The 21,600-nt window shown below is 39.7% G+C and overlaps 2 protein-coding genes across 8 annotated transcripts in view; one reads left to right on the forward strand and one right to left on the reverse strand.

Annotated features, from left to right (window-relative positions):
- Window positions 1-2,865: 2,865 nt before the first annotated feature.
- Window positions 2,866-8,786, reverse strand: LOC139465872 (cytochrome c oxidase subunit NDUFA4-like). The gene is made up of 4 exons (XM_071247837.1): window positions 8,686-8,786; window positions 5,028-5,116; window positions 3,498-3,555; window positions 2,866-3,280 (listed from the first exon to the last, which is right to left on the reverse strand). The coding sequence occupies exons 1-4, from the start codon at window positions 8,725-8,727 to the stop codon at window positions 3,215-3,217; spliced, it is 255 nt and encodes an 84-aa protein (XP_071103938.1). The 5' UTR covers window positions 8,728-8,786; the 3' UTR covers window positions 2,866-3,214.
- Window positions 8,787-10,799: 2,013 nt separating this feature from the next.
- The window catches only part of LOC139465873 (PHD finger protein 14-like), a 28,532-nt gene continuing 17,731 nt past the window's right edge, over window positions 10,800-21,600 (forward strand). For all 7 annotated transcript variants that reach the window (XM_071247838.1, XM_071247841.1, XM_071247840.1 and 4 more), the window contains exons 1-7: window positions 10,800-10,946; window positions 13,393-13,512; window positions 14,973-15,352; window positions 16,548-16,633; window positions 17,215-17,270; window positions 20,909-21,009; window positions 21,539-21,594. In XM_071247838.1, coding sequence (XP_071103939.1) covers window positions 10,883-10,946; window positions 13,393-13,512; window positions 14,973-15,352; window positions 16,548-16,633; window positions 17,215-17,270; window positions 20,909-21,009; window positions 21,539-21,594 — 863 coding nt within the window. In that variant the 5' untranslated portion in view covers window positions 10,800-10,882. The remainder of the gene's footprint in view (window positions 10,947-13,392; window positions 13,513-14,972; window positions 15,353-16,547; window positions 16,634-17,214; window positions 17,271-20,908; window positions 21,010-21,538; window positions 21,595-21,600) is intronic.

Raw genomic sequence — 21,600 nt, forward strand, 5'->3', positions numbered from 1 at the left:
TATTGTTGTTATAGAATTGTGACATAGTGCACTGGATAAGTCCCTGCAGCAAGCTACACATTGTCGACTCCTGCAGATGTTGTATAGACAGACCCTTTCTTCTGTACTTTATATTGACAATACTATTACATCCACACAAACGTTTCGTGCTCTACACTAATAAATGTTTTGAGCGTGGGAGACATTTTCCCGACCAGTAATGTTACATCAAAGATTTTTTCTAACATTAATAGACAAATAAATGAATGGCATGTCATTGGTAGACCATTGACCGCGCAAAGGTTAAATAATTAGGCGCACCCACTACCGGAATACCGTTTCCTGATTTGCTGTGAATAGAGTTGCATTATTGCGCTGAACGATGCCACTGATTTCATATTGTTGTTTGCAGGTTTTTGAGTTAATGATTGAATTAGTAGCATTTTAAGTTATAATTGTTGTCTTTTTTATTTTTACGCAAATTTACAGTGTGCACATCGGTTATTATGTATATACCTCCATCAACGCAAAAATATATAAGTCAGTTCTTAACGACGAGAATCTGTACTTTGCTCAGAAAGCGTTATCCCAAATATTACATTTGTCACATTTGACCACTTTCTAAATGGCCTTGTGTGTTCATAGTTTTTAATTTACTTCATGAAGTAAGACCACATATATACTGGATAAACTGTTTGAAGGAATAACGTCCGAAACAAATTTAATATTAATAATTTTTTACTGATCCACTTGAAAGCAGTAATGTTCATTGACCCGGAGTCTGTTCATGCCTTGGACATTTTACGTGCGCTTCTTCGCGCACTCATTGTAGAAAGGTGACTGAAGTAACTTTAATAGTTTGTTTTAATTCTATTGTTTAACGCCATACTCGGCAATAATCCAGCTATAAGTCTGGACCAAACAATCCAGTGATTAACATCATAAGAATCGATCCACGCGATTGGGATAGAGGACATTCAATGAAACAAGTCCTGAACGTGGTGGACTCTGCCGTTGCTGTCGACTATCTCAGTCGGAAAATCCAGTACAGCTGATGCATGGCGGTTGTAGGTTTGTTGACTTGATTGTTGTGATCTGATGGTGTATGTTTGGAAATCAAAATCGCACCATAGATTCAAGGAACACCCTGTGTTTTCGCAACATTGTTTATGACAGCGAGATGCCTTGAACAAACTTGTATCTTCAAATAGCAGTATCATTCACGCAAAATTGCCCGTTTCTTACCATTTTAACAAAATTTTGTAAAAATTGATTTTCTAACTACTATATGGTACAATAGTTCACAATGATTTGAACAAAATATATTTTAAGAAGTAGAATCATGGATGCGAAATTTCAGCTTCATCAGAAATTCGTATCAATAGAAGATATTTAAGATCATTGTAAAAGTGCAATGTCAGGGTTACTGGGGGTCTGAAGGACATGCACCTTTAAAGAAATCCGTCTTTTTTTGTGTTTTGGCACACTTGTCACATTGGCCCGCCGTTGCTGCACAGCTTTGACCTGAATTTGTTTCTCCTCTTTCACAAGGTGTAGAAAGGTTAACCTTTGCCTGGAACATCCAACGACAGCCTCTCCTATTGCTCAAACCATTTCTGGTAGAAATCGTTTGGTTTCAATGGCAACTGCGTTAAAACCAACTTTTCGCCATAGCTCCCCATACACTATGCACGTGATTCGATGAAATATGATGACAGTCTTGTGCTCGGTGGGGCCTAATGGATGGCATTTTTAGTATGCACCTACTTTCATTTGCATTGCCCCTGACAGCATTTTCACTGTGGTGACACAAACTATTACCCTGTAAAGCAGCAAAGGTCGAATCAAGATCAAAATTAAATACACGTCTATCGCAAATGACGTTACATATAAGTTAGGCCCCACTAGTAACTCCACATACGCCAAATGACTATGCATTTTGCAAAAACGACGATGGTCATTAATGGGTTTCTAAATGTATGTCGTGACAGATATGTTTAACTTCAGATCTGAAATCTGTGAGCAAATGTAAGAGACGCCATATTTTAAGTTTTACTTTCATAGACAGTGTAGTATTACGGCAGATGATGCAGCAACACTAGAAACGGGGTCATGTGAAAGTCAAAGGTAGTAGTTGGATCAAGAAGCAAATTATGGCAAAAAGCTTATTTCATAATGATACATGCAAAAACAGATGAATAATGGGCAAAATTGACCTGGGATTCCTTGTCGCGCCCTACATCCCGCAGAGGTCGTCATGAGCTGCCTACAATGAGGGGACTTTGTGATCTGGCTGCTGGCGAGGGTAAATCTAAAAGTTTGTAGTCTAAAAATATTGCTTCTGTAATGTGATGTGAGGTGAAAATAGGGTTTCAAGATTAATTCTCTTGTATAGCAACATGTACGAGTGCTTTGTTTGTTCGTTTGTTGTTTAACGCCACACTCAGCAATATTCCATCTATATGACGGCGGTCTGTAAATAATTGAGTCTGGACCAGACAATCCAGTGATCGACATCATGAGCATCGATCCACGCAATTGGGATACGATTTGACTTTGAGCAGTATACCATTGTGTGACGGCATGTCAGCTTTGTGTGTAGGGGTGGGGGTGGGGGTCTGACGTCTACCACTCGTGAGCATAGTATGGTGTAGAAACAATCAGTGTGAACCAGGACTAGAACCCACGAACATAGGATTCTGGCAACTCTACATAGCACATTTCCCACATTTTTGGGGCTGCCTTAATGTAGCTTGAATAGAGTGCTGTATTAATTAACAACCATTTAAAAGGGTGGGGGAAATATATGTGATTTCTTCCTCTTGTTTCATCTTGTCCTTTTTGGACTCCTGCATCCTGAATAAAGTAAAACTAAAAACTTTTTTCAAATATTTTATTTTCTAGCTCATGTTGTACATGAACAATATGTACAAGTCTTCGAATTCAAAACTCCGCCTTTAAACCATGAATAACTTAATAGCGTGTTTGTGGAGAAATCCAATTTGTGCGTTGGACGAGTCTCAGTGACTCCATCATCTGAAGAAGCTTTCGCTCCATCCAGACAATGAAATTGCAACAGTTTCAAACAAATAATGTATCTGAGATTTATCATTTCTGAGATTACAACTAGAGGAAGCAATTTGCGTTCAATAATGAGATTTCTGTAGAATTACGGAGCTGACCAAATGGTGCTATTCTTTTATACAAACACACAAAACACATTCAGGCAATTATACTAGTCAAGACTTGGTCTTTCTTTTGGGTAGGTCTCCTTGCTGTAGTCTCTTATTGGGGAGTAAAACTGAAAGAAAATGCACTGATTCAATGAAACAAGACATATCACACACAGAATGTAATATCAAACTTATTTGGATTTTTGTTCAGGCTTTTCAATAAACTTGCTTTTCTACAGTACAAAAACTAAAATAAAAGGTTAATTTAAAAAACAATATTACATGCACTAAGTTGAGGTTGGACATTACTGAGATACTGTTTGAGACTTGGTTGACTTCGCTTACCTTGTACTGCTTGCGTTCATATCGCTGCCAGGGTTGGGGGTTGTTCTTCCTGTCCCAGCTTAACACAAAAAGGACAATGTTAATACCTGAGCAGTATCAAGGAAGACAGGTTTGACAGTATTCAGTTACAACAATGTCAAAATGTGAGTATCATTCAATGTCAATACACATCTGGCAACTTATACACTTTGCGTATTCGGCTGGTGGTACTTCGCTTGTGGATTATATTCTTTCCTATACATATTGGCTACAGCGTTTGAAGCCCTTAATGATTATCTAATGGCAAATTTCTACTGGTCCTTATGATAACTAAACTATTGGGCAGTTTGGCAAGGACAATAGGACTGGTGCAAAATCCTTTTAATAATACATGATCCTATGATATACATCCTATTATATACAAACACGCTTACACATAACTGGTACTAAGAAAATCTTTCAGCCATTCCTCAGAACTGGGGATAAGCATTTCTCAGATAATAAACACAGATGAAAAAAGGGGTCCCAAGATATAAGATTTTAAGGATGATTATTGTAAAAAAAACCTCAAGACTCCTCATAATTTTGAATACTGTATTCATTTCCAGCTCAGCTGTCTTTTTGTAATCATATTCTCAATATGGAATACTGAGACATCATACGAACGAGACTAACTCATCCTTGCTGGAAGCCTGTGCTAACATTGCTTAAACCCTTGATGTCACGCTATTGTTGTGGCAGTTGAGCCAGGAATTCACTGGACACTGAATATTCATTTTAACAAGTACAATTAATGCAATTAAGGTCATTATGCAAAATGATACAGAATATATGGAAAGAATGCAGCATACCGGACACCTTCCGCAATTTTTGTAAGGGTGTGGACGTGCTTATTAACTTAGTAATGGGATCTAAGTTTTTCAGGTGCCATTTTTGTTGCCTCAAGAAAATAACAGGGTGTTTGGGGGGATTGCCTTCAAATGAACGTTTTGAAATAAATGCTTTCATAAGTAAATGTAACGTTTAATTACAAAAGTAGATACCAAATACAATGTGTTAGCCGAAATGTGACTCCCAACGGTTGTCACACATGAGGATGTCACACGCCATTATGGAACTTCTATTTTCGAGTACTTTTTTGTGTGTTGATGGCCAATTATTTACATTAAATGCATTGTTTTGATATTCAATTACAAGGTTTAATCATATTAAACCATACAAAAGCAAGTGGGGTAATTTTTCCTGCTTATTTTGAGCTTTATCTCCCTATTTTTCAAATAGATGCTACTGTGTGTCACTTTAATAGTTGCATCAAACAAACTTGCGGATAGGTGTCTGGTACGGAATTTATACACCAACCATAACAGTTTATTTAAGTGAGAGAAATCACTTGAACCTGTTGATTCTGTAGTGGAATCAACAGATTTTCATGATTTCTCCATTACTTAATGATACACTTCATATGTTGCAACCTCTGAATATTTCATCAATATTTGTTTTGTTTTCCATCTGATGTATACATATCAACAGCACAGAGAAAATATTTCTTACCATACATCTGGGTTTCTGGTGGCCAGTCTCATGGTGTAATAGAATGCACCAGCAGCTCCAACACCGGTGGCAACAAACAGGGGGATCAACTGTCAATTAACACAGAAAATGTTATCAACATCATTAACATTAATAATTTAATATCAGTTGTGAACGCAATAACCTATCGAACGTTTATGTTTGTCTTTTCGTTCACATTATTAGCACTCAAGCAAAGTTGCTCATAAAACTATATATACCACTCAAAATTTGATAAGGATCGTAGATATTTTTCTTAATAAAAAAACAAAATAACTGTATAACTGGCAATATTGTGTTCAAGTGAAATCAAAAACGTCTCCAACACACTTGCAAGTGCATTTCATGCCATGGGAAATGCGTTTCACATCACAGTTCATGCTTTTGCTACCATTGCACGATTTCCAATCAGGCAACGGTGTCTGATTCAATCTGAAACTTTAAACTCAATTGAGTGTTTACACTACGTTTATCTACGCAATGCCCCCTCAACGTGTAAGGCGTCGTCTGACGACAGAACAACTGGGCAGATGTATTGGAATGCTTGATGCTGGCTATTCACAACGTGACGTTGCCAATGCACCAAACGTCAGCCAGAGCGTTGTAAGCAGGGCCTGGTTCCGACAGCAAAATTTTGGTACAGCAGCACACCGACATGGGGGTGGTCGTCAGAGGTCGACAACCCAACGCCAAGATCATTTTGTGGCTCTTCAGGCACGACGTCATCCCTTCTGGACAGCAACCAGCCTACGTAACGACCTCCTGAACGCCTCGGGGGTGAATGTGTCCACTCAGACGATACGGAATCGTCTTCACAATGCAGGTCTCTACTCGAGAAGGGCATGTGTCCGAATCCCCCTGACTGTTCGACACCGGCGGGAGCGATTGGAATGGGATGAAGATCATGTCACTTGGACACGGAACGATTGGGTTCCAGTTCTGTTCACCGATGAGTCCAGGTATTGTTTGGACTTTACAGACAGGAGGCAGCGGGTGTGGCGACGACAACGTGAACGTTTCCATGATGCCAACATCAGTGAACATGACCGTTATGGTGGTGGTTCCATCATGGTCTGGGGTGGAATCAACAGAGATGGAAGGACAGATCTTCATGTCCTGGAGAGAGGAACAATGACGGGGGTGAGGTACCGGGATGAGATCCTCGATGTGTACGTCAGACCCTACGCTGGTGCTGTTGGCCCTGAGTTCATCCTGATGGATAATAACGCCCATCCTCATCGCGCCAGGGTGGTTGAGCAGTACCTTGAGCAGGAGACAATTGTCCGCATGGATTGGCCAGCGCGCTCGCCGGACTTGAACCCGATTGAGCATGTCTGGAACATGCTGCAGGTTGCCCTTTCACGCCGTAGAGCACAACCCACGACTTTGGCAGAGCTCGGACATGCCCTCGTGGAAGAGTGGAACCTCCTTCCCATTGGGAACATCCGGGTGCTTATTGACAGCATATCTCGACGTTGTCAGGCCGTCATTGATGCAAGGGGAGGTCATACTCGATATTGACACTTCATCGACTAAGTGTAATGATGGACTATCCCTCATAACTGTGTAATTCTTTCTCTTGTTTGATGTTAACAATTTTTAATGAAATGCCTTTTGGTGTTTGCAGATTTCAAACATTCCATATTGATACAAGTTCATGCCGTTCATGAATTTTCATTCATAACATGATTAAACACGTTTCTGAGTCAGAGTCATGTCTTTTGTTATGTTTGTGGTAACTTACACACATATCACCTAGTGATCCTTATCAAATTTTGAGTAGTATATTTGACACAGTCTGTGCCAAACACTTTATATAGTCTACTAGTCCGAACTTGTATAGTTTGGTATGGTATGGCATGATCTTCAGGAAATATCGTATATGGACGAGTACAAGATAATGTTACTAGTAATAGATCATAAAAAATTACAAGACATGGAATAAAGGTGATTAGTGGATAAAGTCACAGACTCTGTGGCATCATAAATTTATGTGTATTCATTCATACAATAACCAGAGATTGGGCAGCGTTCAAAAACAAATAACTCGAGGATACACATGAAAAATATCTTGACATTTAATCGCCTATTTCCAAATATTTTACAAATATCATATAAAAAAACCTGGCCTACCTTTAGAATACAGTACCACAAACTTTTCAAACAAGTGACAATACCCTATGACATAATTTGTGGTATTTTGTTGCCAGTCACACCGGCGAAACAATGCCCTGTGACGTCAGGGGTCATCAAGTGTGCATAAGCTCCTCCCAGTGATCTATCATCGCTACACGCAATGTTATTGAATACGCCCAGCGGTGTTGAGAGTTTTGAATATTTGTTTACTGAATATAGCCTGCGGCGGCGCATTTTATAGCAAGCGCTAGTTTACGAAAGCACTTATACTTTTCATTTCGTTTTTCTCGTAATTAAATAAAATGGTTATAAATGGGAACTAATATACATATATTATTTTTGCGTTTCATTATTATGCACAAGAATGCAGTTTATTGGGGATATTATATTGGCGCTGAACACATCGAAATGTCGCCAGTGTTAGGGTAGGCTACCCCAAACTCTATCCTCAGCCCTTGGACATTCACACAAGCCAGCGAACTCACTGTTGTGTGGTCACTAGCCATGCTCGCCTCCCTCGTTCCTTACTATTATCCAGATCATCGTTACAGTGTTCCCTACCACACTTTTCTGTCACAAAATCAACCCAACGAATTATTAAATAGCATGTCATTCACGCCTGGAGCCGGTTTCAGTTCGCGCCATATCGGCTCATTCCTCACCACTCGGTATCTTGTAGATTATGGAATGGGACGAGTGTGCCAAATGGCATCGGGATCATTCGTAAGTGTCCGTAGACTAAAGTCACGAGACACCATGCCTACCCATAACCTTCGTAAGTGTCTGTCACCTATTCCACCCTTTTCGTTCAGTTCTGTAACATCATAGGCATGACTAGGTAAATTTGCACTTTGTTTCACAGTGTGGACGTAGCTCAGTCGGTTAGCTATCGGGCTAACAATCCAAAGGTCGCGAGTTCGCGTCCGACGGATTCTCACAAAAGCTGGTTGCTTGTCTTTGAGACATGTGACCTACGGTAGAGATCGTCCTCACGAGAAGTTGTGGTACTGTATTCTAAAGGTGCTCCAAAAAACCGATGCCTAGGCCTAAATGACCTGCTATCAATGAATATCAACATTCTCCATTCCATTTATATATTGAAGATATTGTTTAGAATTGGTATTTAGCTTGCATCCCATGCTTATACAATGGGGAGAATGACGGGATCGGGTGGTTAGATTCGCTGACTTCTAGTAGATTGATGTCAATCACTTGATTGTCTGGTCCAGATTCGATTACTAACGGACCGTTATCATGTAGCTGTCATATTTCTAAATGCGTAATTAAACAACAACTATTTGTAGAGTTTCTCTTTTTCATATTAGAATGAATTATCGAATATTATCGTTCCATTTTACAGAATTAACGACCACAAGGGATCTCAGTACACGATTTCAAGGGCATGTAGATAAAAGACAAATTTTGAGCGGGGATCATACAACAAGAGCAAATATTACGAATAAATGATTTCTAAGACCGAAGAATCCCCAAAAATGTTTCTCACCGATGGATGCGCCTTCAAACTGGACATTGTCAACCCCTTCATGGTTAATGCCGCCTCAGCTTTGACCCTTCGAGCAGACTGAAAGATGGCGGATGTTAGTGTATGCTACTATGGTCGCAACTCATGCCATGTGGATGGACAATGAAATGGGCGTCCGTCGATGAGAGGTTTGATTGTAGCAAAGAAATAAAGCAAAACATTATTGGATGATCTGAATAGTACGGCGGCCCTGCCATTTGGTAATAAAACTTTTTAACTATAAAGTCTGATTTTTGTAATACGCTATTCATACAAACACAATGTGTTGGACATGTTGGAACTCTCTTCTGCTTGAATACGATTTGTTTTATCACCACATTCAGAATCTCTCAGAGAGTTGACGATCTGCTCACCATGTTATTCACGCCCCGGTTAGCGTGGAATAAGAAGAAGTCCATTATGTCACTGTGCAGTAGCAGAAAATGGGCTTCACACATTGTAATCATTTGGGGAATCGATCCCTGGTCTTCCGCGTGACGAACCGACGCTTTAACCGCTAGGCTACCCCACCGCCCCTTATTTTAAAGAAAAGAAATGTAATCGATGTCTCTATTCGTCAGCTGAACCACAAAATACAAAGTAAAAATACATGTTGAATATTATTGTATTCGCCAGATCTGCTTGCATACAGTAACTAAACTTGCATCACTGGTGATATTCTCTCTCCCACTCCCTGAACAGTATTTGTCCTACCCCTCCAGCCCTTGCTGTAATGATATAGATCTATATGTATTATGTAGCACGGAAATTTCCAATAGTTCTGAACCTCCTATGTTATTGCGGCCCATTTTAAATTTAAATGGAGTTTTTTGTGTTTCTATCAAGAGTATATCTTTTTCAGAGTCTAGGTGTCAGTTTACACTAGTGTTAGTCGCGGTCGAGGGCTCTACTCAATTAAATTCCCATATCATTTCGAGTGTTTGAATGGCATTTGACCAGGAAACTTATCTGCCCAGTGCTCGGTACTTATTGATTTGATTACTGTCTATACTAATTATCCAGTCGGCTTCCATTTGTCCCTTGCTATTACCTATCAGTGGCAATTACCCCCTGCCTCCCGTTTGTCAGTTGCCTATTACGAATCAGTGATAATTTAAGTCCTGGCTTCCCTTTATCCATTGCTCTCGCATATACACGCTAATTAACTGTTGTTGGCTTCCTCTTGTCCATTGCCAATCACCTATCAGCTTCCCTTGTTAAGTTTCCATGTTTGTTCACTTATTACATGTTTATGTTCTCTGCTTCGTAGCATTACTTCATCTGATGGAGGAGTAAGTATATACTCCGAAACGTTGTGTTCCTCATAATAAAGAAATCCATAAATTCTCTTCCTCATGCCTTGTTTATGATTGATTTCCTTGGAGATTACCCAATTTGTGTGTTTGGCATTACAATCATCATTCCGGCCTCCATAACACAGGTGTGGCAATTTCCGACAAGGAAACCTTCTTCAAAATATCAAATTATACCTGTTTGGTAGACAGTGAGTTCTTAGAACATTCATTGTTGGTCTTGGAAATGTCATATACATTAGTTGTTAAGAAAATACGCTCCCTTAGTGTATAGCCTTGACTGGGTTTCTGTCGATCTAAACTAGTAATGTAAAACCACTATGGGCGCTGCGCGAGCGAACAATTTAACCAGTTGTTTTGTACTACTGACCTCCGCTTAAACCGGTTCCACTGCTGGTGCGCACAAAAAGCTTAGCGCTTTTAGATTACTTGTTTAGGTAGACGGAACCCCAGTCAAATGTCTCCGCATATCGATAGACAAATGAACGTTGTTTTTTCTAACATAACAACCAAAGATCTTATATACATATTTTTACAAGTTTTAAGTATCTATTATCTCTTGTTTATCTTTTGAAAAATGTAAACGGGTTTTGACGCTGGGTTCCCCAACAATATTCAAACAAGTTTTTAGTAGCAGCGTAGTCATAAAGCAGGACCAGTTAAAACGAGCAACTGGGCTCTGTATTACAGAGAGTTTGTACATCGCAAAAATATTTCTCGCATATTAAACAGAGAACCATCAAATCCGCTAGGTGTCGCTGATAAGCAAAACCACTTCCGATTTTCGGCGCGTTGTTGTCATTTGGCATTTATTACAGCAATTGATTTTGTGCATCTAAACTATTTCAGTTAATAATACTGAAAAGATGGATGATGATCTCGGCATTGACGGTGTTGATCCAAGTGTCAGCTTTTTATACAAGACTATGTGTATGTGATATTGCATTGGGTTTGGTCACATAATGTCTGCAGATACGGTCTCCAAATTCCCAATGTTTGTTGTGAGAGCCAAGCAAAATGCGGATGCCGATCTAGTGGTTACGATTTGCGACGTAGTTATTTTATGGCGCAACACTCTGTCGATATCGATTCCACTCGTGCTATTGTGGTCTGACTGGCCCAGTCTTTATTAATAATATCTAGTTGGAATATTGCTAAGTGCGGTAGAGTAGTTTTCTCCGATTCAATACACTCAAGAGATCTGACAACCCTCCGGTAAGGTTATCAACCCTCCAATGCAGGTCACGTCAGATGAACTTTCTAATCATCCATGTTCTCCATGTTTTTGGGATCAGCATAACAAATTTCTGTATTTTTTTAAACGAATGTAAACACAATAGATATAGACCAGTTTCGAATGGACAAAAATAAAGGCTGCACTATTTTGTGGATTTTATCTGACAAGATGTTTTTTTTTGTTTCTGAAAGTGGTTTAGAACTTGAATCAGAGAGATGACATGTAATTGCCTCAGGAACCCATCCATCCTTCAGTTCACACATCACTGGCATGAGAATAGTTGATCAGATGAGAATATTTGTCAACTAGTTTTACACTCTTTTATCATTGTGGCATACTTTTAGTTTAATGATTTTTTTGTTCAGAATGAAAGAGTTGGTCACAATTGACCACACTGTTACAGGCCTTGTTGGACATATACGAGGGGGGACTTGTGGCTTCTAAAAGTTCTAAGACTAACTATGGACTGCATTGATGGAGATGGTGGCTAAGTATTTTTCAAAATAATCCCATCTGAGGTCAACACACTTGACTGACATCATGAGCATCAATCTACACAAATGGTATACGATGACATGTATCAACCAAGTCAGCGAGCCTGACCATTCGATCACATCAGTCACCTCTTAAGACAAGCATGGTCGCCTCTTACAGCAAACATGGGTTGCTGAAGACAAATCGACTACCTGGATTTTCACAGGTCCGGTGAATATGGAGTATGGTCAATGAGTTCAGAGCCACAGTCATGTATTGCTGAAATGGTGACAACAAACACCTGTCCTTGTGGAACAAAACACCGTTATTGATTTTTCCACAATGTTTAGTATTCTCACACAGTTGCCTAAGCAGACTAAGCAGATTAGGGTCGGTCGGGTAGCCTAGTGGTTAAAGCCGAAGACCCGAGTTCGATTCTCGACATGGGTATATTGTATGAAGCCCATTTCTCGTGTCTCCCGCCGTGATATTGCTGGAATATTGCTAAAAGCGGCATAAAACCATACTCACTCACTAACGTAATATTGGCATTATAATGTTATATAAGGAATCTTTTGGAATCCTAGAAAGCCAAATCCAGCACCTTGTCAGCTGATGGAACAAACTTTCTCTTCGAAGGATGAGACGTAAGATGTTTCCACTCTGGCTGATGGTGATGAACCCAAGATTCATCCATGGTTACAGGGGCGGTCGGGTAGCCTAGTGGTTAAAGCGTTCGCTTGTCATGCCGAAGACCCGGGTTCGATTCCCGACATGGGTACAATGTGTGAAGACTATTCTGGTGTCCCCCACCGTGATATTGCTGGAATATTGCTAAAAGCGGTGTAAAACCAAACTCACTCTCACTCACTCATCCATGGTTACAAATCGCTTAACACAATCAGCTGGATCTGCTTCAAAATGATGAAAGAGATGATGAACCTGAAGTGTTTCTGATGGGGACTCGTAAACCTAGGAACCATGCATGCTGAAATCTTTGTAATGCCCAGTTCCCTCCTCAGAATGTTCTTATCTCTCCAATGTGAGATACCAACTATATTGGCTATGTAATGTGTTGTGAATCATCGACATCCATAATCATATCATGTATTTCAACAACACTTTCCTCAGTGGTGGCAGTTGAAGGTCTTCCTGATATTCAAATCTTTGAATTGAGGCTCTTTCTTCCCCTCTTGAATTCCGCTGCTCACCTTAAAAGTGGCAAAGGAAGGAGCATCATCCCCTAAAGTTGACACAATCTCCACATAAATGGCTGTTGTATTTAGTCCTTTCTGTTGGAGATACTTCGTGGTAGCCAATTTTGTCAGTTTTCATCAGTAGAGAGTACTAGTCATTTTGGATGTCTGTAGAGATATGCTCCCTGGTTGTATGCAGGCAGCCTGTAAACATGGAAAGTATTGTGCTTCATACATGCATACCGTTAAGAGTGTGCAATACATCCTTTGTAGTTGGGTTCAGAACTTTCAGGCACCCCTTATATTTACATACATCCCAGTATGATTTAACGCAACTTTTATATTTAATAATTGGTAGAAAGATATGAAACCAGTACGATCATTTACGTTATTATGCCTTCTGCAGTGATCTATGTACTATGAATTGTGATCTATACAAGTTCGTTAAGTGTGTTGTCTTGTTTTTCAGTTTCCCGAGATCCAAAGAAGAGACGAGTAAAGCCTGTTCAAAAACATCTGATACAAGTAGATTTTGGTGGTCTTGATGACAGTGAAGAAGACAGTGACTTTGAATTAAACGCCCATAAAGGTTAGGATTTACATTTCTAATGGGAATAGAAAGCAGTTACATCTGCTCCAACATTCAGCTCATAAAATCCCATGCATCCCACGAGATACAAGTTTATCATTATGAGTTTTCACAAGCTACAAAGACCAATTGGTTATATATTTGATAACAAAACATGTGGGTGCGCCCACAGCAGCACTCTCAACCAGACCAACATCTAACCATCATCACCCCCAGCAACCTACCTCCCTTACGTCACATATAATATCACATAGAACATTACTTACCAGTTATGTGGTGACACCGAATGCGATCACTCATTACACTTCAAGTAACCTTGAAAATAGTGTCAATAACTGTACACTTTATAATGTAAGTATTACCAAATGAAGCATACATGTGAGGTGTCTATTTGGTTGAATTGCGTGTAAAAGTCTGTGTGAATTTTTGCACTGTTTGAGTTGGCACGTGGTAAACATGTGGTATGTGTAATTTGCTGTAAATACAGTGTTCACGTATCTATTCAATATCAATGTGTATTGAGGTGAACATATATGCCAGATTTGTATTTGACCCTTTCATAACCATTGTCCCATGACCTCTTGTCAATTACTTACAAACTATTCAGTTTAGCTACTGAGCCTTAATGTTATTCAGGGGGAAATAAAATACCAGTGGAAAGTATATGTGAACATGTAGTAGAAATTGTCATATGTACTCAAAATGATCAAAGATTGCCTGATTTATGATACACAATTCCTACCAGTAATGTGAATGTGAACTGTTGAACATAACAAAGTAATTTTAATGGTTTGTAAGTTGTAATAACAGGTGAGTACTGTGTTTCAATGCAGTCATGATGAAGTACCATCAGTCAACTGTAGTAATAACACAGTTGAATGTTAAAGGTTAGTTCATTAACATAACGAGATCTCGTGAGAGCGAGACTCCATTCAAGTGAGTGATCGCATTCGATGTTGCCAGGGTGACATATAACTGGTAAGTAGTTTTATATGTGATAGTTTATGTGACGTAAGGGAGGTAAGTTGCCTGGCGAATAATGGTTAGACATTAATCTGGTTGGGAGTGCTGCTAACATATCTTGTTGTGAGATATATACCTAGATAAACAGCCTTGACCAAGATATTGTTGCATCATCAGGGTCATATTCCAGTCTGACCTGTGAAGATTCCGGGGTAGAATAGGTCTTCAAAAACCCACACTTGCCTTAAAAGGCGACTATGCTTGTTGTAAAAGGCGACTAACAGGATCGGGTGGTCAGACTCGCTGACTTGGTTGATACTTATCATCGATCCCAATTGCGTGGATCGATGCTCATGATATCAATCACTGGATTGTCTGGTCCAGACTCGATTATTTACAGACCGCCGTCATATAGCTGGAATATTGCTGAGTGCGGCGTTAAACAACAAACAAACAAACAAGCATGTTCCAGTCTAACAACAGCATGTTATTTCCAGAGGGTCACAACAGTGACAGTGGGGAGGAAGAAAGTGATAAGGGATCTAAGGAGTCCAGTGAATCCAAAGAAGCAGCATCCGAAGCCGAAAATGCTGAAGAAGAGGAGGAGGAAGAAGCAGCAGCAGAAGGGGAGGCAGAATCTTCAGAAGGAAATGATGACGATGATGATGATAATGGTGATGACAGCAATGATGAGAGTAATGATGAGAGCTCTAGTGACAATGATGAAGATGCAGACAGTTCACGTGAGGAGCCAGCCTTCAATTTTTTCGGTGATTATGATGAAGATGAGGATGAGGATTATGTTCCAAAGAAGAAGGATAAGCAGAAAAAGGCTGTAGTAGACACAGTTGTGAAATTGAAGTTGCCAGAGGCCAAGGTAAGTTTCTACATTGTCATGAAATATGTCATACTGTCAATCACACATAGTTTAATTTCAAGCATCAATTGCATGATGCAAACACACACCAACCTTCACCTCACCCCCATCTGCATCCCCCACCTTCACCTCACCCCCACCTTCACACAGCCTTTTATAAGTATGACATCAGTACACTGTAACCAAGGTAACTTCATTGTGTGATTCAAAGAACTATTATGACAACATCAAAGAAACATTGCTGCATGTTAAAAATTGAGGGATTTATATGTGCAAGATTTTATCCATTTGTTCAAATGACGCTGAAGAAATGATGTTGTTTCTGTTAAAGATGAATGTTTTATCCACATCTCTGTTTGGTTAACATATTTGAAAAGGTAAAGTCTTCCTGGTTATGTTATTGATTCTTTTATGTACAGTTTTGGTAGTGAGTGTATCCTTGTAGATTTATCCTGTGGTGGCCGTGCCTCCATCATGTCCATGGTCTATTTGTAATAGTTTTCTGAAAAGTATTTGAATATAAAGTACATGCATTTCTATTTATGTTGCCCCCATGAAGGGAGGGGAGATTCATTGTTTTTGCATCGGCTCCTGTTGGCGTTTGTGTTCCCATCCTATTCAGAGCCATCTTCCCAAGGTAATGGAGTTAACTGACTGTAAATGCCCAGTTTTCACCCTTGCCGACTCTAGACTGGAATTCTGGTCTTGATCGTAGTGCCACCACTGGCTATTACAAGTTATGTCACTTTTTGTATCCCTCCTATTTACCAATCAGATTCCACCTCTGACATTGTCTGATATCACTTGTATTTGCTTCAAACAAAATGATGGCGCACAGAGAAGAGGATCTGATCTATAAGCAAGATCTTTTTTGGAATAAGACAGGTCTTACTTCGCCAAGTGCATCAAATCATGTGAGCACCTTGATTAAAAAGATGAAATAATTTGGAAAATATCTGTTGATGCCCAGTTGATGGAACACATGTTCTGCTAATCCTGCAATTGACCCAAATCAATTTGATTGGACTATGCAAAAACTCCTTAGCTGGTTAGTCCAGCCAAAATATAATTCCATGATATCCACCTTGTTCGGTGGAAACTGGACTTATAAAGTGAGTTAACTCCCTTGCCTCGCAATGATGGCTGTCCATAGATATTTTACTGTCGCTTACAGCCAGTGCATGCTTCATTTCAGCTTCCACCTGTCTCTGAAACACAGCTAAAAGTCAACCATGGCCACATTAAAGTCCTCATATGTTGTGTTTGTCTGTCAGATACAAAGTAAGTATTCTGGATGGTTGTCTGAACAAATGATACATTATTGAGAGTGTTCTAATTGTAACTGCTTTGTGATGTCCATGGGGGCTTTTAGGTATATAATAATGGGAACTGACAGTTTCTTCAAAGTGTATTCCTGTTTATTGATTTTTCAGGAAATTTTATACATGGAATTGAGTTATTAAAGATCTCAAGTGTATTTGTTAAAACACCTTATGTTCAACAAGAATCTCCAGCATTTTAGAAGAAACTGTGCATGTGAGAAAACTGAGGCATTTCACACAAAGCAAATGGGTGCTCTTGATTATTACAGTTTTTCATTTTTGAATTTTTGAACAACTCTACGTATGGAACACAAACATTGTCTTTTCAAAATACAACATTGACTAGTGCCATGTTGATGCCTCATTTTAATGTTTACTTGTAGTACAATTCTCCTTCCTCATGTCTGTTGACATGATAAAAATAGCATTGCACTTATAGTCACTTTTCTACTTTCTGAATATCATTTATTTTTCTGATTCGATTATTGAAAGTATTAGGACGAGAAGCAAGATGGCTAAAGGAGATTCTTTATTTTTCAGTGCTGACGATGATGAAATAGTTGAATGTGACAACTGCGGTGTGTCTGTGCATGAAGGTAATGTTAGATGGACAGCAGGATCCTAATAATACAATATTCCTTGCTGATCACTAGGGCTGGGACGGGTAACTCGGGTATTTGGGTCGGGTGGGTCCTGATTAGGCTACCCACAGTACTACCGGGACCCGTTGTTTCTGTCACGTGACATATTGTTTAATGACAAAAACTCACTAAAGCTCAGTGGTTACACAACAAGTTGCTAATGTTCGCATTTCTTTCTGATGATGCACACATTACTTTTGACTTGTATATGTTTGAGTAAAGATAAAGCTTTACCGGTAGTCAAATTCAGAGTACGCATGATTTGATTGTTTCATAAGAGACCATATATCTATATGGTTGCTGGTTTCATGCATGTATCTAAACAATTTTTGCCAGGGCTACAGTTCAACTAGACTTTGTGTTCCCAACTCTTGAGACCTACAGTGGATGCCCGTGTAGGGTGGGGTAAATTCGTCCCAGCCCTACTGACCACCTTGACCCTGACATCTGCCCACCAGAGGACACTTATAGGGATTTCCATGAACATATTGATTTGTTATTTCGAGTAATGATTAGTTATTTGTAGATTAAGAGCATGTTTTAATCAGGTGAATGTAACCTAATGAGATCAATTGCTTCAGGTGTTATTTATAAGTTGCTAAGTACACGCTTTAGTAACAACATCATGCATGCTCAGAAGAAGGGTGGAGTGGAACTAGAAGTGGGTACAGTTTGTCAGATGGTTCTCGCACCAGACAGACATACAGTGATCCTTTGCTTCAATGCTTCCTTTGGGGGCTGAATAGTTGATGAGCGTTAAAATCTGCCATTTAGCTGAAGTGGAGTTGTAGATGACCACCACAACAGTACAGGCTGAGGCTACCTTACACGATCTATGCCTCTATAGCCTCGCCTTAACCCACACAATTGCATGTCAGAGTTCGAAAAATGATTAGAATATACGGGGTGGTAGTTTTTTATGATTCATAGTGTAAAGATATTTCCCTCATTTATTTGTTACAAATGTACAAATGAACAATAAACAACAATACAATTGTGTCAGTGTACCCAAAGTTTATCCAATATGTACATAAATTTGGGAAGCCGTGCATTACTGACTATTACCAACTTAACGCTATATAGAAGTGCACAATAGTGAGGAAATGCTGTAATGATGGTAATGTAGTGTCTTTACATATTCTAGGTAGAATTTATCATATTTTTATAACTTATCCTATCTCACACTATGCATTCCTCCTTACTATTCAATCCTGGTGTGGACACTAGAACAAAGTTTCCTGTACAATGTGTGCTACCGATAAGAAATGGCAAGAACTCCTGGGACTTTAACATCGGCACAAGTCCTCACTCGACATGGTCAGTTACATCTGTGACCAATACAGTGCTTCCTCAGGCCCTCTCTCCAAGAGGCCAATTGCAAGAGCAAGATTTGGCTCCTGTCGCTACTACTTCGGCTTCATGAGTCAAATGTTTACAATGAAGTCTTCTTGCTGCCATTTACACCGAATTACCAACTCTTGGGTCGACACCTCTACAGATGGTTGGGGAACTCACCTTTAAGATCGACAGACAGCAGGTCTTTGGTCAGAAGATGACAGAAAGTTACACATCAACAATCTGGAATTCAAAGCTGTCATTCTCGCCATCAGTCATTGGGCAGATCTTCTCCAATCGTCTCAAGTCATGATCCAGTCGGACAATGCATCTGTCTTCGCTCCTCAGTCTTACATTGCTGATACCCTCTTGCCTTGGTCTTACTTCCTCGACCATAACCTCGGAGTCAGACTTGCAGACTAGTCATTTCGGTTTCGCCCTCTGGCTTGGGATCTCAATATCATCCTCCGTACCTTATCTTCAGACCTGTAAAGATAGACACAATTTTTTATGGATAACAACTTCTTTAATACTGTAAAAGGCGACGTTTCGGTATAGATCCTTATACCGTTGTCAAGCAAGACTGAATGAGGGACATAGTGTAGAATATATATAGCAAGTGGATGATAACAATAGAGGATTAACAGTAACAACAAGGGCATACATGAGTGGGATAACATAGGTAGGTGTGACAACAAAGGGATTATGCTATCACAACACGATGGGCAGAAAACACATAGCTAGAAGCCAATAGGGGCATGAAGCCAATAAACAGGTGATTATTGGTTGATGAGTTCATAGTAGGCGGATGGGATGAAATAGCCTTGATCTCTGTTGATTGATGGCTTGTGGCGGCGAATATGGACTGCTTCTGTTAGTTTTCTTTTGGTGAAGTCATGGAGGTTGTTGGCGAGGATTTGGACGTTGTCCCAGTTGATGATGTGATTGGGACAGTTGATGATATGGTCCGAGATGGCTGATTTGCTGTCGGATTTGGTGGTGGAGGTTTTATGCTCTTTGATTCTGGTGTTGATTGGGCGGGATGTTTCACCTACGTAAGATTGCCCACAGTTGCAGTCAATTTTGTAGACTACACCTTTAGCCTCTTGGGGTTTAGATGTGTTCCTGCCGTTGGCTCTTAGCAGGGCCTTTTACAGTATTAAAGAAGTTGTTATCCATAAAAAATTGTGTCTATCTTGTCATCCGTCAACTTCTAAGTAATGCCTATCAAACAATTTAGACCTGTAAAGGTCCGGGGTAGAATAGATCTTCAGCAAACCATGCTTGCTGTAAAACACGACTATGCTTATTGTAAAAGGCGACTAACGGGATCGGGTGGTCACGCTTGCTGACATGGTTGATGCATGTCATAGATCCCACATTGCAAGGATTGATGCTTATAATATCAATCACTGGATTGTCTGGTGCGGGGTTAAACAACAAACCAACTGACACTAGAGGACCAAGACTTCGAACGTTACATTCAAGATGTTTTTTACAAAGTTGGCATTTCCGAGATAACTTTAAAAAACTTGGTACACACATTCACCATGTGGTGTAGATGTGCCTTATGCTCTTTTATGTTTTATATATATTTTTTAAAATTTGGACTGAGTGGAAGCAGGTTTAATTTCTTGAGCAGAACTCAAAAATTATTGCAGATATCTTCATGAAACTTGGTACACACTTTGACCATATAGTGTAGATGTGCCTTTTGCTGCTTATGATTCCTCCAAATTTTTCTTTTTCATAGGACTTAGTCCCTGAACTGAAAGAAAGCGGTTTAATATCCGTAAAGGGCTGCAACAATACCTGCCTGTATAACAATGCTCTACAATACAATTTATGATATCTAAATGAGTGAATTGTGCTGTGCTCAAGCATAAAAATATCCTTAGCTATCAACCACCCAAGCATCCCTGCATCACAGTTACTCCAGCCTGTACTCTCTAGAAAGAGAATGAGGGTGCAGGGAATGTCAGCTGATTATATCGCAAGGGGTCGCATCGTACAGGATTGCAATGGTGCGTGCACAATGATTACAGTGGTTTCTATAGTGACGTATGGGATGTGTTGGGGTCAGCTGCTTTTTGAAGCTGGAAACTTTGTTCGAGGATGTTTCCACACCACATCGAAGTATAAGGAGAAATGCATAGTGTGAGATAGAATAAGTATATATTAATTTACAATTTATTGTAAATTTTACACTGCTCACTTTCTAACATAGGATGGTTGTAATTTAGTGTTGTATATTCCAGGTTGCTATGGTATCAGTGAGAGTCAATCTGCCGCCAGCACGGAGTCGTCTGCGAGCACGGAGCCCTGGTTCTGTGATGCTTGCAAGGCTGGAGTGAAACCTGTATGTGATCAATGTCTGCACAGATGCATTACTTACCCTACATTTAGAACAATTTAATTGATAAATGGAAAATATCTCCTGTGATCATATCACTTTTCAAAATTTGCTTTTCTAGGAAGCTGACAAAGATAGATGGTCATGTTTTTTCATGGCATGAAAAGCAAACTGGGATAATTATCAAAGATATCTAAAACACCTAAACCTAAGAGACCCGATAAATATTGTGTTTGTCTTTTAAGACTGATAAGAGTTGCAGATGTGTAAAAGAGCAGTATTTGAGATTAGGAAGATTCCTGATGTCCTTAAGGTTTCCTCTTATTGTATTTGAATCTAGGGACCCCCAGGTCTTGACTTTTAACGTTAAGGTTTTGACAAAGACCCCTTGACTTTCATGCTCAGGTTGAACGATGAAGTGGATGTAATACTGGCATAAAGCAGTGACTCTGTGTTCTGACTTTTAACTACATGAGCACCCATTTTGAATGATTAACTGAATATTATCTTTCAAGGCCATGTTTTCTGTCAACAGCACTGCGAACTGTGTCCCAACTTTGGTGGTATATACAAGGAAACAGATGCTGGCAAGTAAGG

Source organism: Haliotis cracherodii, unplaced genomic scaffold (assembly GCF_022045235.1).
Source record: "Haliotis cracherodii isolate W230 unplaced genomic scaffold, xgHalCrac1.p SCAF_18, whole genome shotgun sequence".
NCBI lineage: Eukaryota > Metazoa > Mollusca > Gastropoda > Lepetellida > Haliotidae > Haliotis > Haliotis cracherodii.

Bases quoted from the DNA above. Each gene is read 5' to 3' on its own strand.
- LOC139465872 (XM_071247837.1), bottom strand. From the start codon at position 8,727: ATGAAGGGGTTGACAATGTCCAGTTTGAAGGCGCATCCATCG. The intron at 5,117-8,685 runs GTGAGAAACATT...GTTAATTGACAG, and splicing joins GTTTGAAGGCGCATCCATCG to TTGATCCCCCTGTTTGTTGC. The intron at 3,556-5,027 runs GTAAGAAATATT...TTTTGTGTTAAG, and splicing joins ACCAGAAACCCAGATGTATG to CTGGGACAGGAAGAACAACC.